The sequence below is a fragment of the Platichthys flesus genome, chromosome 12, assembly GCF_949316205.1.
Source record: "Platichthys flesus chromosome 12, fPlaFle2.1, whole genome shotgun sequence".
NCBI lineage: Eukaryota > Metazoa > Chordata > Actinopteri > Pleuronectiformes > Pleuronectidae > Platichthys > Platichthys flesus.
In genome coordinates, this window is record NC_084956.1 from 1,624,855 (window position 1) to 1,649,753 (window position 24,899).

Below are 24,899 nucleotides of genomic sequence, written 5' to 3' on the forward strand. Positions count from 1 at the left end.
AGTGCTTCCCTGTGTCCGCCTCACTGTCTCCCTTCTGTCATCTCACCTTACACGTCACTGATCGCACTTCTGGTTTCTAGGCTTTGTTTGAGTTTTGGACTTTTCATGAAGTTATGACCTGTGAGCCAAGGAGCTGGTGTTTGTCACTAAACTTCCATCCAGACAGATTATATCTGGCAGAGATCCACACGAAGGGGATCCAGGAAAGTTGATTCTGGTTTTGAATGTTCTGCTGTATGTAAGAAATCAATCATATTTAGAGGAAATTATGTTTATGAATGTGCTCAATTTGGTTCAGAATCAAATACAATTTTGGATCTATCGCATTCAACTGTGGCTACATAGGGGGTTGGTCTTTGTTGTAAGAGGTCGACTTTTACTTTACTGAACTGTAACGGGCATGTTTCTGTTTTCCTTCTTTAAAATGTGTGACTTATGCACAACTCACAGAACAAAAGCTCACGTCTCAGTGTTTGTTCCGTCTTTTCTTATTGTGTGATGGATACTGCTCAATTTTACACTATGCATTTTATCACCGCCTTTTCTACTTCTCACACTCTTTGTCCTCACCTGTCTACACTCTCACCTTCCACTAAACAGCCGATCAAACTGAGCAGTGCAACACAAAGAGAAGTGTTGAGGAATCTGAATCAAATGACAAGAGAGGCCTAATAATAGCCATTATCGTAATAACCCCAATTTCAAGGAAATGGAAAGCAGTGGGAAACGCACACGGCAGCATTTGCTTCCCCTGCAAGCCGTCATTAGAAGTGTTTGGTGTTTTGAACATAATTTGGCCGCACAATGTGTTGTGTTGATTAACAATTACTGGGTGAACAAGACAAGGGGGAAGTCACAGGGTAAACTGCTGCTCTGAACGTGAGGGTGGTGCTTGTTAGACCCACGGCTGTTGTCAAATGACATTTTGTTTTTCCTCTGAGGATTAGGCAGAACCCCTTTAGAGAGCATAATGGAAATGTGTGAGTCGTAGCATGTGTGCGTGGGTATGTCAACAGCATGCTGGTGTGACTTTTCCTTTGTATCATAGTTAATGAGTATTAAGTGTTGGCGTGTGTGTGTGTGTGTTAATTGTGAAGCCTTTCACGATTCTGAAAGTACGTTAGTGAGGAAAAAACTAAAGGGTGAACAGAGACACTCTCTCCAAGATTTGAAGTTTGTGTTTGAAGCAACAACATGTGTGTCTGTGAGTGTGCGACACAGTGTGTGAGTGTACCGACCTCCAGCCGGGCTGCCCCTGCCTCCCTTCCCTCTGTCGGTGCTGGACGGGTCCAGTGAGGTCATGTCAGACATCTTGACTCCGGACCGAGCCTCGGCTATCAGCTGCCGGGCTCGCTCTCTCAGCTGTCTCCGCCGCTCTGCATCCCGCTCCTGCACACACACAGACACACAAAAATACACAAAAACATAAATAAAAGAAACAAAAGGATTTCACTCACCCTTGTTCAGGTGCAGGTAAATGTTGTAAGATTCAGAGGGGGACAAAAACATGCGCGCACACACACACACACACACACACACACACACCATTTAATACAAATACAGAAAGTTTTGTTATCAAAATGGACGTGAACACACACACACACACACACACACAAACACACACACCATATTGGCACTAGACAGATACAGTATTGAGCCGTCACCATCAGAGTAATGGCAGAAATGCCATTTTCAGGGCAATCCAATCTGATTGTGCTGATAACACAGTCCACCACACACACACACTCGCCAGGCAGCAGGAAAACCTTGATGATGTCAATTGACAAACACTTAACTGATAAATACCCCCACACACACAAACACACACAAACACACACACTCAGGCCACCAGATAGACAAGATACACAAATATCCAAGAAAGGTACCTTAAAATAAAGTTTTTAACAAGACTGTCAAAATGTGAGTTCCAGAAAATAAGGGACACAAAATACGACACAGGAACGGAGAGGAGGCAAAGCTATGAGGGAGTAAACTGTAAAACTGTTCAGGTTGTCGAGTTGTGATGTTTCTGAGAAGGTCAGAGCTGCAGCGGTTGAGACCACTGGGAAAGACTGGTTCTGAACGTCGCCTGCATGACAACCGAAGTTACGAGGGACACAAACTAACACAAACTCGTCTTACACAACACAATCTAAGCACTAACAACACTTACACACTGAAAACTCCACCTTGCAACACCCCCCCGCCTCTCCCAAATATACACAACCACATCCCACCCCAAGGGAGAGCGGAGCTGCATTTCTCTATCACCGCTCTCCCTCCCTGTGGTTTTCTGTTAATCAGCCTTCTCCATATTGAGAAAGGGGTTTTAGGGCTGGCCTACTGAAGCCGCCCATTTATCCATTAACAAAACAAGCAGCGCCCGCTAATGAGCTACATCTCTCCATTTCCATGTCAATTGTTTGCTTGTAGCCATTGTTAGGGCGGGACAATGGGGCTGTTTTGTAAATGACAGCAACCCTAATGCACTTTATGTATGTGTGCGTGTGTGTGTGAGAGAGAGAGAGAGAGAGAGAGAGAGAGAGAGAGAGAGAGAGAGAGAGAGAGAGAGAGAGAGAGAGAGAGAGAGAGAGAGAGAGAGAGAGAGAGAGAGAGAGAGAGAGAGAGAGAGAGAGAGAGAGAGAGAGAGAGAGAGAGAGAGAGAGCCCGAGGGGATGCCCACAGGGGAGGGGAACTCACCTTAGAGAGAAACTGGTAAAGACAGAGAGTGAGAGATAAAGAATGAAGGGATGAGCGAGAGCCAGCTTGTAGAAAAGCAGAGTTTCTAACACAACAACTGGTCTTTTCCAGCTCCCAGTCCGATTTGTTCCAGGGAACCAGCAGGACATTATGGTTGCTAAGTTGAATGAAAATGAGAGTTGGCATCCGCAAACCAGGAAACATAGTATGAGTGGCACTTTGTAAAAAAATCGATAACAGACAGGACAGAATAAAAGTAAATGTAAAGGTAAACAACTTGAAGTTCTATAACAACCAAATCTGGGCTATTTTGTCAATTGTTAGACTCAAGTTTCATCAACATGATATTTCAAAGGAAAAGACAAGGACCATAATTTGATTTTCAGTAGTTGGGGCATAACACACTTATGACAGTGATCTTGAGAGTTTAGTAAACTGCAGTTTAGGAAAACTATCTGTTGAGCAGTGGAAATTGAATTTTAGCTACCTGAGAAAAACACATGGAAGTTAGTAATAATGCTATTATTAGACCTAAAGAAACCTAAGTACTAAAAACAAAAAGAATTTAGAATCTTGTAGTAAGAGGTCATGGCTGTGATCGAGAGTTTACAACAAACTTTCATGATATAATAATTTCTCTTTCTCTTTATGGCTCCTGTTTTGTCTTTTCCTTTCTTTCAGTGGATCCTCCAAATGTCTTATTGCATTTCCTTGTGTTCATGAATTCAATATGATAAAGAGTAATGTCACTGATGGCCTTCTGGCTACGGACTGGTTCTGATATCCAATCTGGCCTTTACAGATACGGGAACAACTACCAGTTTAAATGTGCATTTGTATACATACATATTCACAACACCCCCCCAACACCACCCACTGCACTACTGTTGTCGGCCATTTTGGGGACAGGAAATAGGAAACTGACTTTGCCTATCCAGAGGCTAGGATTAACACTATAGACTATCTGACTAGCGCCTAGCTTGGCCCGCTACAAAGCCACTGATTAGAAAATAGGAGAATGTGGGGGAGGAGGAGAGGAAATGAGGAGAGGAGGAGAGGAGGAGAAGAGGAGAAGAGGAAAAGCTTTTTATGTATAAAGGACAGAGTGAAATGATCTATGATCAAAGTGAAGAAAGTAAACAAGTAAACTTGCGTAAATGTGTGAATGTTGGAAAATGTTTCCTTTCTAAAGAATTGTCTTTAGGTTTAAGAATTAAACTGATAATAAAGGTTGTGGTTTTCCTTAACTGCAATGCTGTTGTTTGCCTCTGGCGCCTGGGGCTGTTTCTCTTTTCCAGATTCATGTTAGGTGACGTGACCTTTGACGACCAAAATCTACTCATCTAAAATCTGCTCATGCCAAATCTCAAAGATCCCCTTGGAGAGTTCTTGAGATTTTACATTCACAAGGTGAATGTGATTTGAGAGGGTGACCTTGAACATCACATTCTAAACAGGGGTGTTCCGTTCATAGGGCAAAACGTTTAAACAGCTTTTTGAGTTTGCAGTGCCACTGACTGTCGCCGGTGTGGAGGCGTAACAAGAACTCATCCATAACTCAGGTATTCAAGAACTGCCCATCGGAAAACAAAACAATAATCAGGAGCCATTGGACAGCGCCCACAGAGAAAATGATTTTGAATACAATTTGCTGGATGTGGAGAGTCCATTATTTCTACACAACATTTAGGTCCCACTGAGAATGAGCACTGATCCAACTGTTATCGACACTGACATCGCAAATACAACTTACTATTTTTGATATTAGTTATAAAGTTATACCGGAACTTTTTTACAGGCATCGACTTGTCGTCCCAGTGGTGATGAAATGCCCTCTAGTGGACATTAAGTTTAAACTAATCACAGTCGCCGTTTCCAACTGGGAAAGTGTAACTGGACATCGAGCGCAACAGGGATAATACGCACACATGGGCTTTTTATTCTGAAACACGGGAAACAACCAACCACCTGAAAAACAGCCGAGCAGGCAAACGCAGCCACGTCGTGACAGGATCAAAGCCCGGGCAGAAAGAGGAGGGAATCAGGAGTCAGCTGATGGCCAGTGGGGAGCACGGCTTCAAGAATAGAGACTCAGGAGGAGAAGACTTCAATGAAGACAGCCAGAACAATTGTGTACTGTGTCTTCCATTGACTGACTGGAACCTCCAGGGGAAGCAGGGATAAACGGTTGAGTGCGAGGCGGAGGCAGGGGGCTCCTCTGTGGGCTTGGCGTCGGGGTGAGGACCCCTCTCCGCTCTGGAAGCTGTGTGTGAACAGGGGGAGAAGGTTGTCGCCTTGGATGCTCTTTTCTGGGCAAGGAGAAAGAGAGAGGGAGGGCACGCACCGGTGGTCATGTACAGAGACCTGGCGTGGGCATCGAGCAATGCCACACACACACACACACAAACGCACACAGGGATGAACACACAATCACTATCTGAAAGGGCTTGCCAACCTCCCAGATAGCCAGCCAGTCTGGCAGCCAGTCATGCAGCTCCAGACATTTGTCATGACAGGCTAATTCACAGTCAAGAGGTGCTTTAGGTCTCTATCTGGTCCACGCACACACATGCACACACACGCACACGCACACACACACACAACTCAAAAAATGCTAAAGAGCTAAAGGAAACTCACACATACTCACGATGACATTGATTCAAAACAGAAACACACACAGTTGAGACACTTTCCTCACTTTGTTATTCTACTTAGCTTAATATTCACACTAGAGTAATACAATAATATAATGAATATGACTTTTCAGAAACCAAATCCCCATGTCCACAACTAGTCTTTATATTTCTTTATCATTAAACCTAATGTTTACATATTAAATGTTTTAAGTTAGTTAGTTCATAATTTAGACAAGACTGATGTGAAGAGATTCAGAGGAAGAAACCAAGCAATGGATTTATGGGAACTGTGGTATTTCAATTTGGAGGCTAGCACAACATATTGCTGTTAATTTATTAACACTGATATTAGCATTTCCAAAAAATTATCATGTTCCAAATATAGAAATCCATCACTGTCAATACTCCTTCCTGCTCATATTATGGTCAAAAGAGCAAGAGCGAGCGAGAGAGAGAGAGCGAGCGAGAGAGAGAGAGAGAGAGAGAGAGAGAGAGAGAGAGAGCAACGAAGAGGGGGAGAGAGGGAGGGGGAGGGGGGGCTTATCGGCTGGCTCCAGACAGAGTGCACGGATCAATGGGCGTGCAAGGCCCACAGTGATCAATGCATTTGATAAAGAATTAAAGAAGAGCCACTGTACATGGCTATCAAAGCACCAGGACACGGCCTAATTATGATTCGACGGGTGCGTGCGCATGATAGGGGTCTGTGTGTGTGTGTGTGTGTGTGTCTGTGTGAGTGTAAGTGTGTGTGTTTGTGTCTGTGTGAGTGTAAGTGTGTGTGTGTGTGTGTGTGTGTGTAACGTGTACATAAATATAAATCTGTAAGATGTCCGTGTGGAAGTGGAATGGAAGCGCGGTTTGTACACCTGTGTGTCACAGACATAAAAGTGTGTGTGCTTGTGTGCAAAAGGAATGGGTCTGGGGAGTGGTGTTTATGAGCATGTGTGTGTGTAGAGCTGTTTTCATACGTGACCTCCGGGTAGAGTTTCCTTTTCACACTTGCAAAACGCAGAAAGAGGTTTTTCTGCACAGACGCGTTCACGAGAGCAACAAATCAGCAAAGACAGGAAGTGACGTGTTAACTCCACTGCGTAGATCACATGATCCAGAGATCACATAGAAGCATCATCAACCCCCCCACCTTCCACTCCCGGTGGATTCACACGTCGACTTAACTGAGGGTTAAGGACAGAGGATGTCACACCCTGTTAAAGCCCTATGAGATGAATTATAATTTGTGAATATGGGCTATACAAATAAAATTTGATTGATTGACTTCTCTCAACTCTATAAAAAGTAGGCCAGGTGCAGAAAGTCCGTAGAAACTCTGTGACGTCTCCCCCGGACATTAGTGTTGACACGTGCACCTCCTCCAGAAATGGAGGATCTGCAGAGTCCCGTGCACGTTTGAAAATGTGTTTAAAAAGTACTCTGCATGTGTGTGTAAATCAAGCTGATAATTGTAGAGCAAATAAACGTGTGTGTTTGACTTCGGAAGTTCTGTTTAACTGTGACTTTAAAATTGAATTTACAGTTTGTGTTGAGCAGTGTTTGTGTGTGTTTAACAAAGGGCACTTGTACAGTAGGACAGGTAGAACAGGTAAAGTGGAGACTATTCACACACTCACTGAAGTGTCAGAGGAGCTCGTCGGTGACAGGCGAGTAAGATGGGAAGGTTCTGCCCTTTAAATAGACAGGATAATTACTGTGGAGAGACGGAGAGAGAGGAAGGCACAGAAAGAAAAGAGGTAGAAAGAAAGACAGAGAACATGAGCTGAACTCTGGGACGGTGAGCGACAGAGAAACACAAGCAGCCCGTCGCTGCACGACAAACTCTGTGAGTAAAGACGGACGGTGAGAGTGTGTGTGTGAAGGGGTTCCCTCTAAATAAAAGAAATCAAAAACTTTACTGGACTGTGATGACTAGATAAGGATCCATGAGCTCGGTCAATAAACAGGCTGATGTTGACTTTCTGTTATTAGAGTGTGTGTGTCTGTGTGCGTGTGTGTATCTGCCGATGAGTGACAAGAAACTACCGCAGAGAAAATGTGTTGCCGTTAATAATTTGTTGACTATTCTGTTGTATCATGTTTGTTTTAGCAAACCTGATAGGAAAAATGTTTGCTCATAATGTATCATACACAATACATGATAGTATGATCTCATTTCATTACAATGAGTCTTGATGCTTATATCCTTTATTCTGACTTAAATTTATTTTAATGATGTTGATTATTGTGAAAGCGACACTTGATTTCTTCATCGTTTTAAAACGACATCAATATAACTATTGTTATAAATCTTCAATTCCACTATCCAATTAGATATGTCACTTTTGAAATATCCATTCAGAAGATATGAAACTTCTGTTTAGAGTAAGAAAGTAAAAAGTGGGAAATTGGTTAACATCTTTCCTTCAGTAAAAGAACATGAATGGAAACTTACAGGTGCCACTTGTGAAAAGGCCTTGATGGAGACGGCAGCTGATGGAAGAGCCGCGCAGTCTCCAGACCTAACCCCCTGGAGCTGGTTTGAGAGGAACTGGAGGTGAAGCTAAAATAAACTAAGTGTAACACAAGCAGCCTGAACAGCGTTTTGTCCCCATTACAGAACCAGTGACACACAGTGTGTTCAGCTGCTGGAGAAGCCAATCATTTCAATGGGATTTAAAATCCCAGACTTTTTAATTTTATAATTCTTAATTTGTTTGATGCTTTTTCAGAAATCACAAAGACAATTTTCGCAAGTGGCAGAGTGAGGTGCTCTTCAACTCGAGAGCAGTCATGTTAATCTGAACACATTTAAATATAAAACTAATGCTCCGGCCTATCACACAAGTGCACACCCACACATGGATGGAGTAATTAAACCTTCCACTCAAGCTAAAACAAAATCTTTAGCAAAGTGCTGGGATTAATATAATTTCATGTGAAATAAACATTAAATATTCTCTCATCTGAGGAGTTCAGGCTTCATATTTTATTCATGCAAAGTGGCTTTGAGACGGAGAGAGAGATCAGAGTTGCAGTGTGGACGTGAAGAACACTTCCACTTGGTCAAACGTGAACACAAGGCGTGTCATAACTTGAGGTGAGACAGAGAAGAACATGTGTTCAGACATGTGTTCAGACATGTGTGTACCACAGCTTTCCTCTGTGATGGCTTGATCAGCTCCGAGTGACGCAACTGAGAGAGCTGTCTCTCTCTTTCTCGTTACACACACACACACACAATTTAGAGGTTCACTTTGATCTCCACTCCAGCGAATTCAGCCACGACACCTACTCACACACTCCAAGACCAGTGCACACACACACACAGACACACACAGACACACACAGCCCAAAGAAACTCCCCGGCAAACTATTTAGTTTCATTAAGGGCACATTCTTCAAAAAGAAAAGAGAGAGCAAGAGAAAAAAGGGGAGGGTGGAGGGGGTGAAGGAAGAGGAAGAAGAGAGAGTGAGAGAGAGAGAGAAAGAGCTGGAAGAAGAAAGGAACAAGCAGCCACATTAAAATGAGACCTGGAGAAACACTATTACTGCCGTGAGGAAGTTGAAAAGGAGCGAGGACAGAAAGACGAGGAGGAGGAGGAGGAGGAGGAGCAGAGGAGATTGCGCGAGGACATCCTTACAATTTGAAGATTGACAAATTTTCTTTATGCAGTGAGATTATGGAATGATTTACAGGATTATATCAGATTACAAGCATTCCATTTCCCTTCCAGAACACTGCTCCTGTTTTGACTGTTGTGATTGGTTCGCTGCCTGAATGAAACCTGCATGGCACATTTTAAAGTTCAGAGCCAACAACCATGTAACATGTCGTCTGTTGAAGTGTTATTATAAATGAAATGTTTTTCCATAATCACTTAGAATAAATGTAGTACAATCGAAATAACACACATTTTTAAGGAATGTCAAGGTTCAGACAGAGAGCTGAGACTTGACATTAAGGAAGGAAGGGAATAAGGATGAAAGGAAGGAAGGGAGAAAGGGAGGGGAATAGGGAGGAGTTAAGGAAAGAAGTAGGGTCGGAATCAGGGAAGGAGGGAAGGAGGGAAGGAGGGAAGGAGGGAAGGAGGGGAGGAGGGGAGGAGGGGAGGGAGGGAGGAGAGAAGGAGTCAAGGAAGAGAGAAAGGGAGTAGCAACTAGGAAAGAAAGAACTGCAGCGGAGTCTGGATCAAAGTGCAGACGGCAGATGGGAGCAGATGACAACACCCACAGGTCACAACAGCAGAGACGCAGGAGACCCCCCCCCCCCCCCCCCCCCACTCTAGAGAGGAAGAGAGGGAGCGAAGGAGGAGGAGGAGGTAGGGGTGCTGGTCGGCAAAAATCAAACGGGACCCAATTATAGGAATCACAACGAGTCAGTGAGCAGGGGAACTCTCTCTACCTGGAAAACACCAAGGCATGTGTGTGTGTGTGTGTGTGTGCGCCCACTCTACACCCCCCCCCCCCCCACAAAACTGTTCAAAAGAATGCTAAAGTGCAGAGGTGCCACATACGTGCACACACACACCCATTTTAGTTTTACAGAAATATAGACAGATGCACACAGGAGCACGTGCTTGTGCGTCCACGTGCACACACAACACAAAAAGACACACTTCTCCCAAAACCTGGTGTGGATCCTGATAATTAGCCTGGCCAGGCCGCTGTGAAATTACTGTTCTCATCTGCTAATGGATGAAAAGACCTGAAGCGAATAGACACAGACGTGCACACACACACAGACACACACACATACACTTCTCCATTAAAATAATACCAGTGGGAACGAGTAGAAAACTAGAACTAAAAAAGTGGAATAAAATAGGAGAATAAAGTCCTGGTCCTACATATTTTAGGGAAGCTCATTAATTACCCATCTGGCTGCAGTGAGGGTGGGGGGTGGTGACATTACAACATTACAAGACATCAGCACTGTGACTACTGATATGTTTGGAAGGCCACCTATGAGGAGAACAAGGAGGGGGGGCAGTGGGGCTTGAAAATAATTAGTACGACTGCTCGTCCGTCAGAGATCACAGAATCGAGGACGGCCGACAAGACAAGAGGAGGAGAAGATGAGGAGAAGAGGAGGAGAAGAAGAGAAACAAAACGAGAAACGTGACAAACAAACCCAAGGGATGGGTAAGAAAATGGTTCTGAAAAGAAAGAGAGAGCGACAGAGAGGGATGAGGAGGAGAGGAAAGTGAACCTGTGACCTTACATGAAAGAACCAGTCACTGTGGGCTACAATTAGGGATGGCAGGAGGGAGAGCATAGGTCAAGAGAACAGGGCCACACACACACACACACACACACACACACACACACACACACACACACACACACACACACACACACACACACACACACACACACACACACACACACACACACACACACACACACACACACACACACACACACACACACACACACACACACACACACACACACACACACACACACACACACAGAGACAGAGAATAGTTTCAACAGCTCGTCTTACCAGTGATTAGAACTGACCTTGGATTATTAATATGATTATCAAGTAACCTTTTAATAGTATGATGATCAGTGTATTGTCAGTACAATACAATGACAAGGGGTTTATATTCTCTCTTGACTCATGAGGCAGCTTTCTGTTCTTATATTGTAATTATAGCTTTTAAAAAATCATTTATTTTCACGTTGTCTGTCATTGTGAGGCACTTTGAACAGCACTAACCTGAATGACAGATCCTAAACAAATAAAGTTTAATGCATTGATTGATTGTAGTTAACAGCTGATTTGTTATCTGCTACATCCCTACAACAGCAAACAAAGCCCCCCCCCCCCGCTCCCTCTGCCTGAATCATTCTATTGCAGGCACATTAGCCACTTCCCTGGAAGAATGCAGCCCGCTTTAATTGAATTAAATTATACCTTATGCATGCTAAACCGCAAAGCACCTACTTAGACGGATAGAGAGTTAAATGGGAACGGCTTGGGCCTCTCCAGCTGATAACATAGGGCACGCAGACACACACACACACACACTCACACTAATCAAAACAAGACATCAAGTAATCTAATCTGAATCACTAACAATTATCAGCACATTGGCCTCAGGGCCAGTCGTCTTTCTTTGATCAATGACTTCTATTAAAAAAAGTGTAAACAATTCAATATCTCCCTCTTACCCCTCCTCCGTACACTCCGTCCCTTAAGCATGGGAGAAGTGTGCGTGTCTGAGTGTGTGTGTGTGTGTGTGTGTGTGTGTGTGTGTGCAAGGAGGTTATTAACCAATTGTCCTTGGAAATGAGTAAGGAAATCAGGAGGAGAGAGAGAGAGAAGGAGAGAGAGGGCTGGGTCTGGCTGCTCTAAGGAGCTAATCTAAGTGAAGTCGGCCATCTTGCTGCACAACAAGGAACAGAAGAGGAACCTTTATTGTAGCAAAGGAAAATATATATCAGAGATGCAACAGCTTTGGAAAACTCTTTCAATTTGCTTTCTGCCTCTGAAGACTTTTAAAGCCACCAGTCCTTGGAAGGTCCTCGTTCATTTCCTTAGATTATGGTGGAATGGTTATTGCTGTGGCGTGAACACACATTTGCAGGCGAGCACACACACACAACACACACACACAAACAACAAACACACACACATATTGAAAAACATCTAATTCAAGGGCATATTTCTCTTTAAGGATCCAGGCAGCAGACGCAGGCGCAGGCGGCTGCTGCCTTTTAGATATTTCATTACCAAAAGGTATTTATTTCATTTCACCCTAAAATCCCCCGTCGTCACAATTCTCAAAAGACGGATTTTTCTCTAACCCCCTCTTTTCCTTTCTCTGAGACATTTGGAAAACGTCAGTGAGGATTTGACCAGGACTCTTTCCCAGAGTAACTGCTGGTCCATCAGCGTGCCCCCCCCCCCCCCCTCCAACACCCAGTATATTATGTTCAGTGGAGCGTGCTTGGTTCAGAGCTGGCAATTTCACTGGCGTCTTCTCTAGTCTAGTTTGCTCCGCTACAGTGATTCTCGCTCCCACTTCTTTTACCATGAATGTACTTTTGCTGACAGGTGTTTGTGAACAACATTTACTTAGTGTTCCAGGGAAAGTGAGGGAGCAGCACCTTCTGTCGGGATGTCGTTAAAAACTGTGCAGAGTCGATGTGACCAAGGAGAGAGAGAGAGGGATGAAAAGTGTTGAAGGAGAGAAGAGGGAGAGGCTGGAGGAGTCCATCCACGTTTTAGTTTCTCTCACTGACGCGTTCGGGTTGTGACGTTCAGCCGTCCATAAGAGAGTCTCAGCAGGAGTTAATAAGAAAAAGTCTCTCGCTCTCAAAGCCTTCTCATGACGGATTTACCATAGTGGACCCACAGAGGATGAGACAGGTTGGACAAGGCTTTTCCAGAATGCTGCAAGTGGAGCGAGCAGCAAATACAGAGCGGTGGAAGTGACACGAGGGGGTTGAAGAGGATGATGGCCACTGTAGGAGCTGTTCCTGCACACATAGGGGACGCTGCTCACTCCAGTGCCGGAGACAAGAGGCTGAAAAGGGGGGGGGGGGGGGGGGGGGGGGGGGGCCTTCATCTAAATCAGACAGACCTGCAACGTCCTCAGGAACCTGAGGAACCTGAAGAACCATGCTGATCCACACTGGTCACAAATTCAACCTGATGTGTTTGTAGTGTTTCAAACAGACGGTATCATTCTAAAGACTGCCATAGAAAAGAAATGAATTCATACACACACACACAACTTTGACTTACATCGCAGACAGTTGTGGTCCTGGTTAGAGCCGTCACGGCTGAGTTGGGAGCGTTCTTGTTGCCGGCCTTCATGGCAGCGTCTCGGCGGGCCTGCTCCAGGAGGAGGCGGGCTCTCTCCTTCAGCTCCTCTTGACGAGACAGAACCTTCTGTGAGGAAAAGAAAAACCTGTTCAGATAAAACACAGCTAGAGCGAAACCTGAAATAGGTAGAGGTCACTTCCTTTAAAACTGACATTGACGAGCTCTATAAGTTGTTGTAAACTTTTATTTTAGAGGTTATAATACATGTTGTTAACGAAACAGCATCTTTAAGAGTTAACTGACCTTCTCAGCCGGAGGACTTGATACAGCTGAAGGCGTTGGCTCCTTTAAAAACAGAAAAGACATTAACTACAGGTGTTCAGGCAAATGTCAAAGTTTCCTCTTGATAATGTTGCTTTATGGGAGATTCTTCACAAATAAACTGATGCCTAAACAATTGACATGAGACATAAATTGATATATATATATATATATTTGCATTTTCCCCTTTCAGTAGGCAAAGAGTGGTAGAAAGTGATTCATCCAAACAGGAGGATATATACAGAGCCCACAGTCGTACGTTAAGGCCCAGTTCACCAGCTGGGCCCGGTGGTGTGGAGAGTGACGGCTTAGACAAGAAAGCAAGAAAATTAAACCTAGCTTAGAGTTTTATCTGCAGGTTAATCCTGGCTGTGATATAAAGAAGTGCAAACAGAGCTTTTACATTTGGATTAGACCGAGGAATATTACAGTCAAGCTGTTATTAATAAGACTAAAACATGTTTATCCTTTCAACAAGTCAAATCTGGCCTGGGTGCAGCCGAGGAGGCCTCCCGCTAACTAGATAAGAGCAGATCAAAACAGGGTGTCATAGCTGTCATAACCCCCCCGCGGGCCCCCGCCTGCCCCGTGACCTTTTGACTTGTAAACAGGAAGCTGTAATCTGCGGTTAACCAACACACTGCGATGCGATTCGGTGTGTGTTTGTCTCTGAGTGTGTGCACACAGGAGCGTGTGAGAGAGGAGGTGTGTGCTCGCCACGCCTGAGCGAGCACGGAGCCAACTGCCATCAACTGAAGGGATGAGAAATATAATGAAAAATATAATGAAATGTCAAAGCAGGGGGTTCTCCCGGCTGCCTGCTATAGTCGCCACAGGTTAACGGCCCGGCCTTGATGTGTCTGGGTCTCGGCAAAGAGACAGGTGACGACAACATCTAATGCAGAATGGGAAACATTCGGTACGGTCATCTCCGCAGCGGCATCAGCGAGGTCGGGATTTGAAGCTTAGCGAGCGCCGGGAGGGAATGAGTGTTCACCGCTGCCTCTGTCTTATGACTGATGTAACTGGGGAAGTTTCAATCAGAGCCCGGGTGGATAAAAAACCTGAACAATCCATTTAGGAGACAGGCTGGTGTTCACAGGAAGACGCTGCCGGAATCTTAATTCTCGACTTAAGGTGAGTCTACGTCATAGAGGTTGTTTAAGGTGCAGGAATATTATTACACGTGAGTTTGATTCATTTCTTACAAACCTTTGAAGGACTTGTTTGTGAATATTCAAAACACTAGAGGAACAATGGAATCAACAACTTCTTTTTAAGATAGATATAAGGTCACAGCTTCAGTATCGTGTTTCCCACAGGAGGAAAAGGTATTTTATCATATAGTTCAGCATATTTTTTGATATTTCTATATTTCCTTTGTCAATCTTTATTAGAGGCCTAATTTGATTTGAGCTCGGGCTGTTTACCTGATTGGGAGGCGTGTCTGTGTGGTTGACGGCGGGGGGGCAGGTGTCTGAGGCGGGCTCAGACTCAGAGTGACGCAGGCTCGCCCTCTTCTTCTTGATGAGGTCCGCGTCCCTGTTGTAGGAGAAGCCCAGTTTCTGGTGGGGGGGTGAGGAGGGGACCCCTCTCCTGGTCGGAGACGCGGGATCAGTACTTCCCTCCTGTCTCTCCTCTCCCACCTCCTTCTCCATCTCTCTCTCCACCCTCTGCGGGAGCTCACTAATGTCTAAAGTGTTCGCTTTGAGCAGCTGCCCCCGGTCCTCCGAGCCGGGCGGCGAGGCGTGGGTCGAGCCCGAGGCTGCGGTGGGTAATACTGTGCGTGGTGAAGGGACAGGAGGTGATGACTCCAGATGCCCTGCTGTTGGCAAGCTGGCCGACACCGCTGCTACATCAGCCTTCCAACCCGGCTCCGGTGCTTCCTCCTCTGGAGCTTTAGTGCCGTTGGACTCGGAGGTAGCGGCCCCAGCAGACCCAGGCGGCTCAGAGGAAGCCGGGCGGGGCTGCACTTCGCTGAGTTCGGCATAAAACTTGTCCTGACCTATGGAGGCGTTGGTGTCGGTCTCAAAGTCGCCCACTTTGTACGTGCTGCGGTTGCTGTTGGCCTCGATCTGCACCACGTTGAGCTCCTCGCCGGAGAAGTGGGCGCGGATCTGGTACAGGTAGGTCATCACCGTGAGCTTGTCGGGAATAGCCAGCAGCACCATGTCAGACGGCTCCAGGAGGCGGGAGATGCCCAGGTTCGCAAAGACATCATACGCCTGCGCACAAAAAAAATCAAGACACAAAAGGTGACACAATTTTAGATTCATCGAATAAAGCAAAGCAACAGAATTCTGAATATGCTGCATTGAGAGAGGACACAGGATGAATGTGGGGGGGCAGTAGTCTGGTCTCTGGTTGTGTTTGGGGCTTGGTGTGTTGCACAGACGATCCACGAGTGTAGGGGTTCAGGTGTGTGTCTGTGTGCGAGACACCTTTGGCATGACTGCTGACAGGTCATGTCAGGGATGGTTGTCCCCGATAAGAGACGCAGATACCCCAAGACAGAGCGCTTAATCCCAAAGTGTGTGTGCGTGCACGCTTATCGCTCCCCCGCATCAACCTGCCCACGCTCTCCATCACGCGTGTAATTGGTCTGATTAGAGTTTGATGAGAAAATACAGGTTTGATTATCAAGCGACACACGAAACCCAATCCCCCATCACCAGATAGACTGAGAGAGACAGAGAGGGAAGGGATGAAAACTATTATCGCAGCCAATGACAGGTAAATAAATAGATTAACGGCGCACACACACACAGACACACACAAACCCATCTCTCCCTGGTATCACAGCTTGTATCTGGCCTGCTTGATAGTGTTGATCAAATCCCAACCTGTTGCGGTGCTCGTTTGTTTCACTGCCTCTGCAGATATCTCCAGTCCATCACTCTCGTCCTCTTTCTCTCCGTCTCCCTCGCTGACTTCCAAACACCCCTCCATGTTTCTCAACTTTTATTTATCCAGGGATTGTTTTGAAGAGCGTGCCCCCCCCCCCCCCTCATATGTTGTTATTTATCCAGGGACGGGGTCTATTGAGGATGTATGATTTTTCATTAAGTCCCTGCTTTGCATTCACCCGTTACATGTGGGAGCTTTCTAGTAAAGCTACTGTCTCAAGTGATGGTCTCTCGTGGGCTGTATTTTTCTTTCCGTCATTTTAATTGAGTGACTGAACTTAAAGCGACAAGTTCTGCTACAAACAGCTAAGCTCGTATTATGTGCTGTCAGAGGGGGAAATGTGTTTTATCGTTTTTCCGAGTGGACAAACTCAAAAACAGGATGAAAATCTGCATTAAAAAAGGGAAGATGTGATTTTTTAAATATAAGGATATCACTTTATTACCTATGCTAAGGAGGTTATGCTTTCACCCCTATTTGTTTGCTGCTTTGTTTATGGTTTATGAAAAAGCTGTGAATGGATTTCCATGAAACCTTTTGGAAGGATGGGCCAAGAAAGAACACCTTGAAATCTAGCATGGGTCCAGACAATAGGTTTGTTTTGTGGTGGTTTCATAAAGGGACTGTTTGCCCTAGGTATGAACTTTATCAAGTTCCATACAACTTGTAAATGTAAAGAGTTAAATGTTTTTCCAGGTCTTTTTCAATTAAGCTGTGAGGTGATTACAGCAGGATTACTATTCAGTGGTGGTGTCAAGTCATACGTCATGAATAATATATAAATCAGTATAAATCTGTCAGCCTGAAGGGTTTGAAATCTCAATTTATCACTTAATACAGAGCTGAGTGCTCATTATGTAGCCAGGGAACGAGGAGTTCAGCCACAGCTCAGGAGAATGAACCACTGACCGTCCAGGTTTAAACACTGAGTGATGTCGTTAATCTTATTTCATCAACTGAGACAGAGAGCCGGGAACCTGAGAACGCAGAGGGTGGAAATTGAGAATAAGGAGGTAGTGCTTTTAACTGTGTAATATTTCTCCATTTACAATCAATTATGTTGTCTTTTGTTGAGAGAAATCTTTTCCACTCTCACCGCTTTGTCCCTTTCTCCGGATGGAGCCGGTAACAATGGGGGGAACATCTATACTCGCACAGGGAAAGGAGGTGTACGTGTGTGTTTGTACTTGCAAAGACAAGGCAGGAAGAAAGAGGTGACGGCGGAGAAAAAAGAAAAGAGAGCAGAGACGAGTTTGCCTTTACAGCCAGGCCCCCCCTCCCCTCCCCTCCCCTCTCTCTCTCTCCATTGCATGGCAGAAAAGGAGTGTGAGAGGGAAAGAAAGACAGAAAAGAAAGAGAAAGAATACGGGGAATAAGAGGGCCTGATTGGGTTTCTAACACGTATTCAGGGGACCAAAGTGTGCTTGCATTGTTCCCCTCTCACCCTGAGTAGGCTGTGAAAGAGAGCGACAACTCCTGCTCAATGGGGACAGAATGAAAGAATGAGAGAGAGAGAAAAGAGCGAGTGGGAGAAAGTGAGAGCTGTATGAGGGGGCTGGGGGGGAGGGAGACTCTCGAGCTGGGTTTTGTTTCAGGGCCGACGTTAGTCTTGACATGTGCTACAGTCTTTTTGACCTCAGTGTCATGTTTTATTCGTTCTATGTCTTCTCCTACAGCTCTTGTGTTGGTGTGACGGCTCCTGTGCATCCTCACTGCCAGCAAACTCCAGGTAACACAAGGAAACACAGCAATGTGTGAGTCTGCTCTCAAAATGTTGTGACTTCCCCGTCGCAGACTGAAAGCATCATTTAAAAAATGCCTCAAAATAATATGGAGAAGAACTGCACTGAAGTTGTTGGCAAACGTTTCTTCTCAGTGGATTAAAAAAAGAGCAAAAAGGGATTTTGGCAGAAAATTGGAAACTAACATTTTCTGGAGTTTCACCAGCGCAGCAGGAACGTTTCTGGAACAATCAGGCAAAGGGGAGGAGTCAGGGTGGAGCAGCAGGAAGCAGGATGTATACACTTTGCTGTGAAAATCTAAGTGCAGGAAAAGTTCTGGAAACTTGACTTGGCTTAAGCAGCTCTTGTGTGATTTTAGAAACAAATCCAATATGATGACATGTATTCTTATCAAGAAATATTATTATACACGATAAAGATTTCCACTATTACCCTGATCCTTGGTCAATAACATCTGAAAGAAGCTCATCAATAAACTTAATCTTCAGTATTTCCCATGGATCAGGGATCTCCCTTCTGTCCAGTCAGAATCTTGTATACTGTATTTGGAAAATGACAAAGCTTTTGGGTCTGGACTAAATGTCACGGTCGCCTGCCCCGGGCCGCGGCTCCCTGCTCCCCCCCACTCCCCCCCACCCCCTCGCACTCCCTCTCTGTGACTGACAGCTATCTATCGTTGTCAATCATCTACACCCCTCCCCTCCGCCCGGCCCCTCGCGGCTCTGCTCAGGGTGCTTTAGCCTGGTGCTTGGTGCTACACTATCAGATGGCATGACAAATGACTTCTCCTTGGCCTCATTACACACACAGACACACACACACACAGACACACACACACTCACATATATGCCGTCATAACACACCAGAGCTCTCATCATGCAGATTCCTCAAAAGCCACATATGAAGTGTGAATACATCCAAAGGCCGGCACACATACATACACATGTCCATTGATAATAGATCAAGGTTGTATCTGCTCTAAATATTCACTTCTTTGGCTTTTTTCTTTTTTCTCCCCCCCCCCCCAATTATTGATTATCCTTATCTGTCATAATTCAGCAGCACAGTCTGGGCTCATTGCAATCACTCCTCACAGATAGACTGTGAAAGGAGGAGGGGGGGCATGTCTATCAACGAGCCATGAAAAGCAGAGATGCTTGTCGTTTCTATACGTTTCCATTTCTGCCGTCCATTCAATAAATTCTGTGCGTTCCTGCTCTGAACAACACTGGATGGGGAGCAAGTCCTTTAACATCCCTGTCGTTCATTCCTCAAACTAACTCCTCGTTCTCTTCTGTTTTCACAGTGTGATCCTCACCTGAGCCTGGTGTGAGTGGTTCCTCAGGTTATTTGCAGGCAGCACCATGGACACCCTCGTCTCGTTCGACACCTCCAGGGTGCTACATGACACCACACCATGCATGATGCCTCTTTCCCTTTGCTCAGCTTTCACAATCACCTACAACCTCACGTATCATTCATTTGCAGATATGTGTCACGATGGGAAATATACCAAGATCAACTTGAATCACATCTCTGCTGAACTAGAATGACACTCAGAGGAACACAACTGCCAAAAGTCCTTTCAAATTCAATCAATCTGCACTAAATTCCAAGCACTTAGAAATATCATCACCCAGATATAACAGTTTTTCCCATTAGGATGATTTATTCCCTTGGAAATTGATCAAATTGTCTAAAACAACCTGAATCTGTCACCGACACTTCATGGATCTATGGAAATCCAGTCTGTAGTAATTTATGTAATCCGGATGGACAGGAGTGAAAACACCTTCCAGCGTTCATGGGTTTCTCTGTGTGATGTTTATTAAATGAAAACAGTCTGCATCAAACTTCTTCGATGTGATTCTGACTGGAGATGGTTTCACAGTTCACTGCAGAGGAAGTGTCGCTTGGTCGAATGTACATCGTACCGGGTCTGGACATGGAGGCGAGTCGCGGCACACCGGGTTCAGTGCTGCGGCTATTCACCAGCTATCACCTTCTACGGCATATTCCCATTTTACTTATATCTAACCAATTTCTTCAGGGCTACTCGAGCACCTGGAGGGGGGTGAGGGGCAGTTAGCAGATATGGGATTGGGTCGCTCCCTCTTCCTCCACTGTGGTTATTGTCAACAGGGTAGCATTCATGCCTAACAGGGCCACCAGAGGTTATCACCGAGCCAGAGTGTGTATGAGAAGAGGAAATCAAGCTGGAGGAACCCGACGCATATCGTTCTGTGTAGCCCTCAGGGCCAGAGAGGGGACCGGGCGCCTGTGTGTCTGTGTGTGGATGATTGTGTAGCAACAGAGTAAAAGTGGGGGAAACAGCAGTGTCCGTGTGTGTGTGTGTGTGTGTATGGAAAAAAGTGAATGAGCCCACAAAGAGCCAGAGGGAAGGAGTGTGCGCCTCGACCTGTGAATGTGTAGATATGATAACATAGGGCAAGGGAAGAATATAGGTGTGTGCACGTTGGCCTCATGAAGAGAATGGGTTATTCAGTGGAGGTTTCGGGATGTGGGCACATGTGAGGGTTGAGATTTCTTCGGCTCTTATAAAAGTGAGGATGGCAGAAGCATGAAACCAGAAACACACAAACACGTGCAGACCTCCTCCTGCAGACGCTTTCACACATATACAAACATAATCAACACAAGATAAATATATTGTTATTATCCACACACAGCAGTTTAGTGAGCTCCCAGCAGGGTGCCGAGCTCAGATACTATCTCTCCTCTGCCAGGTGACTCTGTCGTGCTCACCACAGCGGGGGGGCAGCGCGTTAGGGAAACTGTCAATATAACATTGTTGCTGTGGAGCAGGTGAGTGTGATTCCTTCATGTGAGTTTCCACCCTCCCCTGTCAGACCAACACATATACAATCTAAATCCAGGGATTAACGGCAGATCTCTAAATAAGGCCGAATGGAGACGTGGACGTGGACGTGGCCATGGAGGGGGGGGCTAAGTGGTGTGAAGGGCCCAGCGGTGGCTGCCTCTTACCTTTTTGTTGTTTTCTTTAATATCCTGAGGATTGAGCGACTTGTAGTCTCTGGAAGGAACAGAGGGGAGGGTTGTGAGGAGGCAGGGAGAGAGAGGGAGAGAGAGGGAGAGAAAGAGGTGTGTTTAAATATGCGTCACATGTAATGGCATTAGAACTGTAACATGTAATTTCATAGCAGTGCAATCAACAGAACCAATAGAGTGGAAAATATGTAAAAATAACTCACCGGAGTGCAAAGGCACACAAGCATCAACACACACACATACACAAACGTACACAGAGCCGGGTTGTGATAAGTGATCTGCTCCTCACGATGGGGATGCAGGTTTTCCATCGGCTGTACTATTAAGTGGCTACATAAAGTAAATACTAAACATTTAAGGAATCTCTCTCACACACACACTCACACACACTACACACACACACTACACACACAGAATAACAATCACACACAAGGAGGAGAGAGTGGTGCTGTTGGCAAACATGGCACTCTGTATTTAAAAGTGAGTGTGGACACATCTGTCATCTTGATCAAACACGCCGTCAGGACCGATGACAGGTGAACTGTCATTTGATTAATGATGAGTATTAATCTAATGTAAATACACCAGACGTGCCCTTGATCTTGTAGAGACCTTAAAATCCTGCTTCTTCCATGATGGTTGCCACCCAGCTTTCACTAGCTGGTCCTAATTTAAACCATTTCATTGTAAAATAAACCTTGTTGTGTGTTTGCGTGTTTGTGTGTGTGTCTCCCCTACATTGTGTCCGGTCTGAAGTGGTGCAGCAGGGCGCAGAAGGCCAGGCCATTCCTCCATGAGGTGGTGAAGTTGGTGATCTTGACCCCGCGGTAGTTCTTGGTGACCTCGCGGCACCAGGCCAACAGAGACTGGCTGGCGTTCGGCTTCCCTCCCAAGATCGGACTCGGGACGGGGCTGGGCTGCGGGCAGAGAGGGAGGGAGGAGGACGATCAATGGACTGATGCAACATGGCCATATCCATCGGGGTCTAACAATTATGAATCTTTGGCCTATAGATATTTGGGAAACATTTTCAAGCCGAAGATCGAACAATAACTTTGGAAACGACTCCTATTATCAAACCTTTATGATAAAGAGTTGTAATTAAAACTTAATATTTTACAGTTTAACCATGAACCGAGTAAGAAATTGAAAGAAAACACAAATAAAACCAAACATGTAGAACTTCAATCAATAAAATAAAAGTTTCTACCTAGAATATAAACAACATGGCGTCTTTTCTTTGTTGTGTATTCTGTAAAATAAACATTTTCATTTCGGTGCATTTCAGCAAACAGCTCGTCTTTGAAAGATGCGTATCTGATAAATCGGTCGGACTCTAATTCCTGTTTAATAAATAACAACTATCATATCCTGTAGGTTTTTAAAGTATGAAGGATAAAAACATTGATACCGCCAAGAATGAATAATGACATTTTATTTGTTTTATTCGTAATAGAGATTTTCAAAGAAGTTTTACTGTCACTACTTCTTACGTTGTCATTGTGGAAAAAGTAGTTTTTTTACTCAGCAGCATCCACCCGTCCAATCAACATACCACACTGTCACTCAATGGACTCACACGCACCATCATGAAGGGTCATTCATAAAGCCTTCGTACGACCGTGGATAATGTAAACATATTATTAATTAGCTCCGCCCTTTGAAGTCTTATCTGGGTGGAAAGCCGTGGCCATTAGGAGCCCTGTTCTCTCCCACACTCCAAATCCCACAAATCCTTGGTGGCACGGAGGCACTGGTCTTCCTCTGACGGCCGGCAGAACCAATGCTATTCTGATTATTCAGCTGGCCGTCCACTAATCTGGTTATGCGCCGACAGATATGGGTTAATTCTCTCAGATCATTTTTAGAGAGAGAGAAATGAACAAAATGTCAGTGTGATTTCATTAAATTCATCAAAGGCTCCAGATCAAAAGGCTGTGAAATATGTTCCAAACCCGAGTGTGCGTTACTATTGTACAAGACAATAACATTAGCGCATGACTAATAGGACCAGTTTCCTTAATTACATGACACCAAAGTTTAAGTTTGATTGAGCTTAATTGGACTTTTAAAAAGCTTTAATGCGGTTACACAAAATTAGTCGACACTTAAGGGGAATAATGAATATTTAAGAGAGGAAGACTTTTAAAGATACAATCTGTATTTAAGACATTTTATAGGCTTCGATTCGGCCTGATATCACCGCACAGTGCACACACACACACACACACACACCCACAGACACACACACACAGACTTCAGGCCCTCGAGTTCATCTTTCATGTCCTCTCTGTTTTGATTGTGTACTTTATTGTGGGATATTCCTTTGACCAACAGATGTAACGTGTTAGCAGCCAGGCGACGTTCACTCAACACGAGGCGGTTACATAAAGTCAAAACTTTACCTAACCTTTGGAAGAGAGCGACGTGAATGAAAGAGATGTTAGTTTTACAACGACTGGTATTGGCCACCAGAGCCAGTTAACCCAGTTGTTAAGACACACACGGTGGAGGCCGCCTCACTGCAACCTGATTGTGTGAGTGTGTGAGTAACAAGGCCTGTGGTGGCCAACCAACCCCCTCTGTTGGTTGCTTTGTGCAACTGCAAGAGAAGGAAACGGTGAAGGGAATCCTGACTTAGAACTAATGTGTCATTTGAATTTGAGGAAACAATTTGAGTTTTGGTTTGACGCCTTTTTGCAGAACATGTTAAAACCTGCAGCTTGTTTTGCAGGGATGTTTGATTGAAATCTCTACTTTTTATATTTCTCTCCTGTGGAATTCAATCATCTGTGTGTTGCTGCTGCTGACATATTTTATTGGAATATAAAGTTTGTACTGTCACTAAGCCATAAACAAAACCGTGGCACTCGACCTACAGGAGGAAGTTTGCTGCAGTCGGTAAGCACCTGGACAATTCCATCCTCTTGCTCATCTATTGTTGTCGTTTAACCTGTGACCGGGAGCCTGGAGCCCGCCGAGATGCCACAAGGGCCAAAGCAGATGAAAGGGACTGGAGGCCATCTCTAACAGCGACTCCTAACCTTTGTACTAGTGTGTGTGTGTGTGTGGGAGAGTGTGTGTGAGAGTTATGCGGGCCCCGATGGCAGTCGCAGGGAATACAGGGAGACGGTAGCGGGAGCCTGAGGGACGGACACTTGACATTTCCGGCTCATCTTTAAAAGAGGGCCTTAACCTTTCCCCACAGCTTCTGCAGACACGTCTGAGGCGTCCTCAACAATGCCTGCGTGCCGTCAAACAATTGAAAGAAAAAAGTAGACAAGAAAAAATGTATATATATATAGAAAGTCGTGAAGTCAACAGCAATTATGCAACACTGTCAATCACTGTGTGGGGACGTGAACCGGAAACGTCCACTTTACCTAAATATATATACTAGAACAATGTGGATATTCAGACTTAAAAGACTTGAGGGATAAAGACTGATACACTTCTCTACACTGACCTTACACACACCCCACAGAGGCACACGGGACTAAACTTGTTTCTCCTGCTTTTGCCACAGTTTGTGTGCATGCGTCACTAAAATTGTGTGTGTGTGTGTGTTTACAGAGTTCCAGTGTGGAGTGGTGTTCCTCCAGGCCTTCCCTTTCTGCTTTTCAAGTGACGGTTGAAAGTAGCTGTCTAATTTGAGCGCCCTAATTACCTGGGATTAGAGACCAGGTGCTATTAAAGCAATTAGACACACAGCACACTTCAGCGCCGCAGACGCTAGACCCCAGCCAGCATCACACACACTCACACACACACACACAGCTTGTGGTAAAA

At 45.1% G+C, this 24,899-nt stretch overlaps 1 protein-coding gene across 4 annotated transcripts in view; it reads right to left on the reverse strand.

Moving 5' to 3' along the window:
• Positions 1–24,899, reverse strand: part of ehbp1 (EH domain binding protein 1) — a 118,030-nt gene that overhangs the window by 40,941 nt on the left and 52,190 nt on the right. For 3 of the 4 annotated variants that reach the window (XM_062400971.1, XM_062400969.1, XM_062400972.1), the window contains exons 11-16: positions 21,849–22,027; positions 21,087–21,135; positions 14,862–15,656; positions 13,414–13,455; positions 13,090–13,236; positions 1,239–1,389 (exon numbers count right to left, since the gene is read on the reverse strand). In XM_062400971.1, coding sequence (XP_062256955.1) covers positions 1,239–1,389; positions 13,090–13,236; positions 13,414–13,455; positions 14,862–15,656; positions 21,087–21,135; positions 21,849–22,027 — 1,363 coding nt within the window. The remainder of the gene's footprint in view (positions 1–1,238; positions 1,390–13,089; positions 13,237–13,413; positions 13,456–14,861; positions 15,657–21,086; positions 21,136–21,848; positions 22,028–24,899) is intronic. The other variant, XM_062400970.1, reaches the window with a different exon arrangement.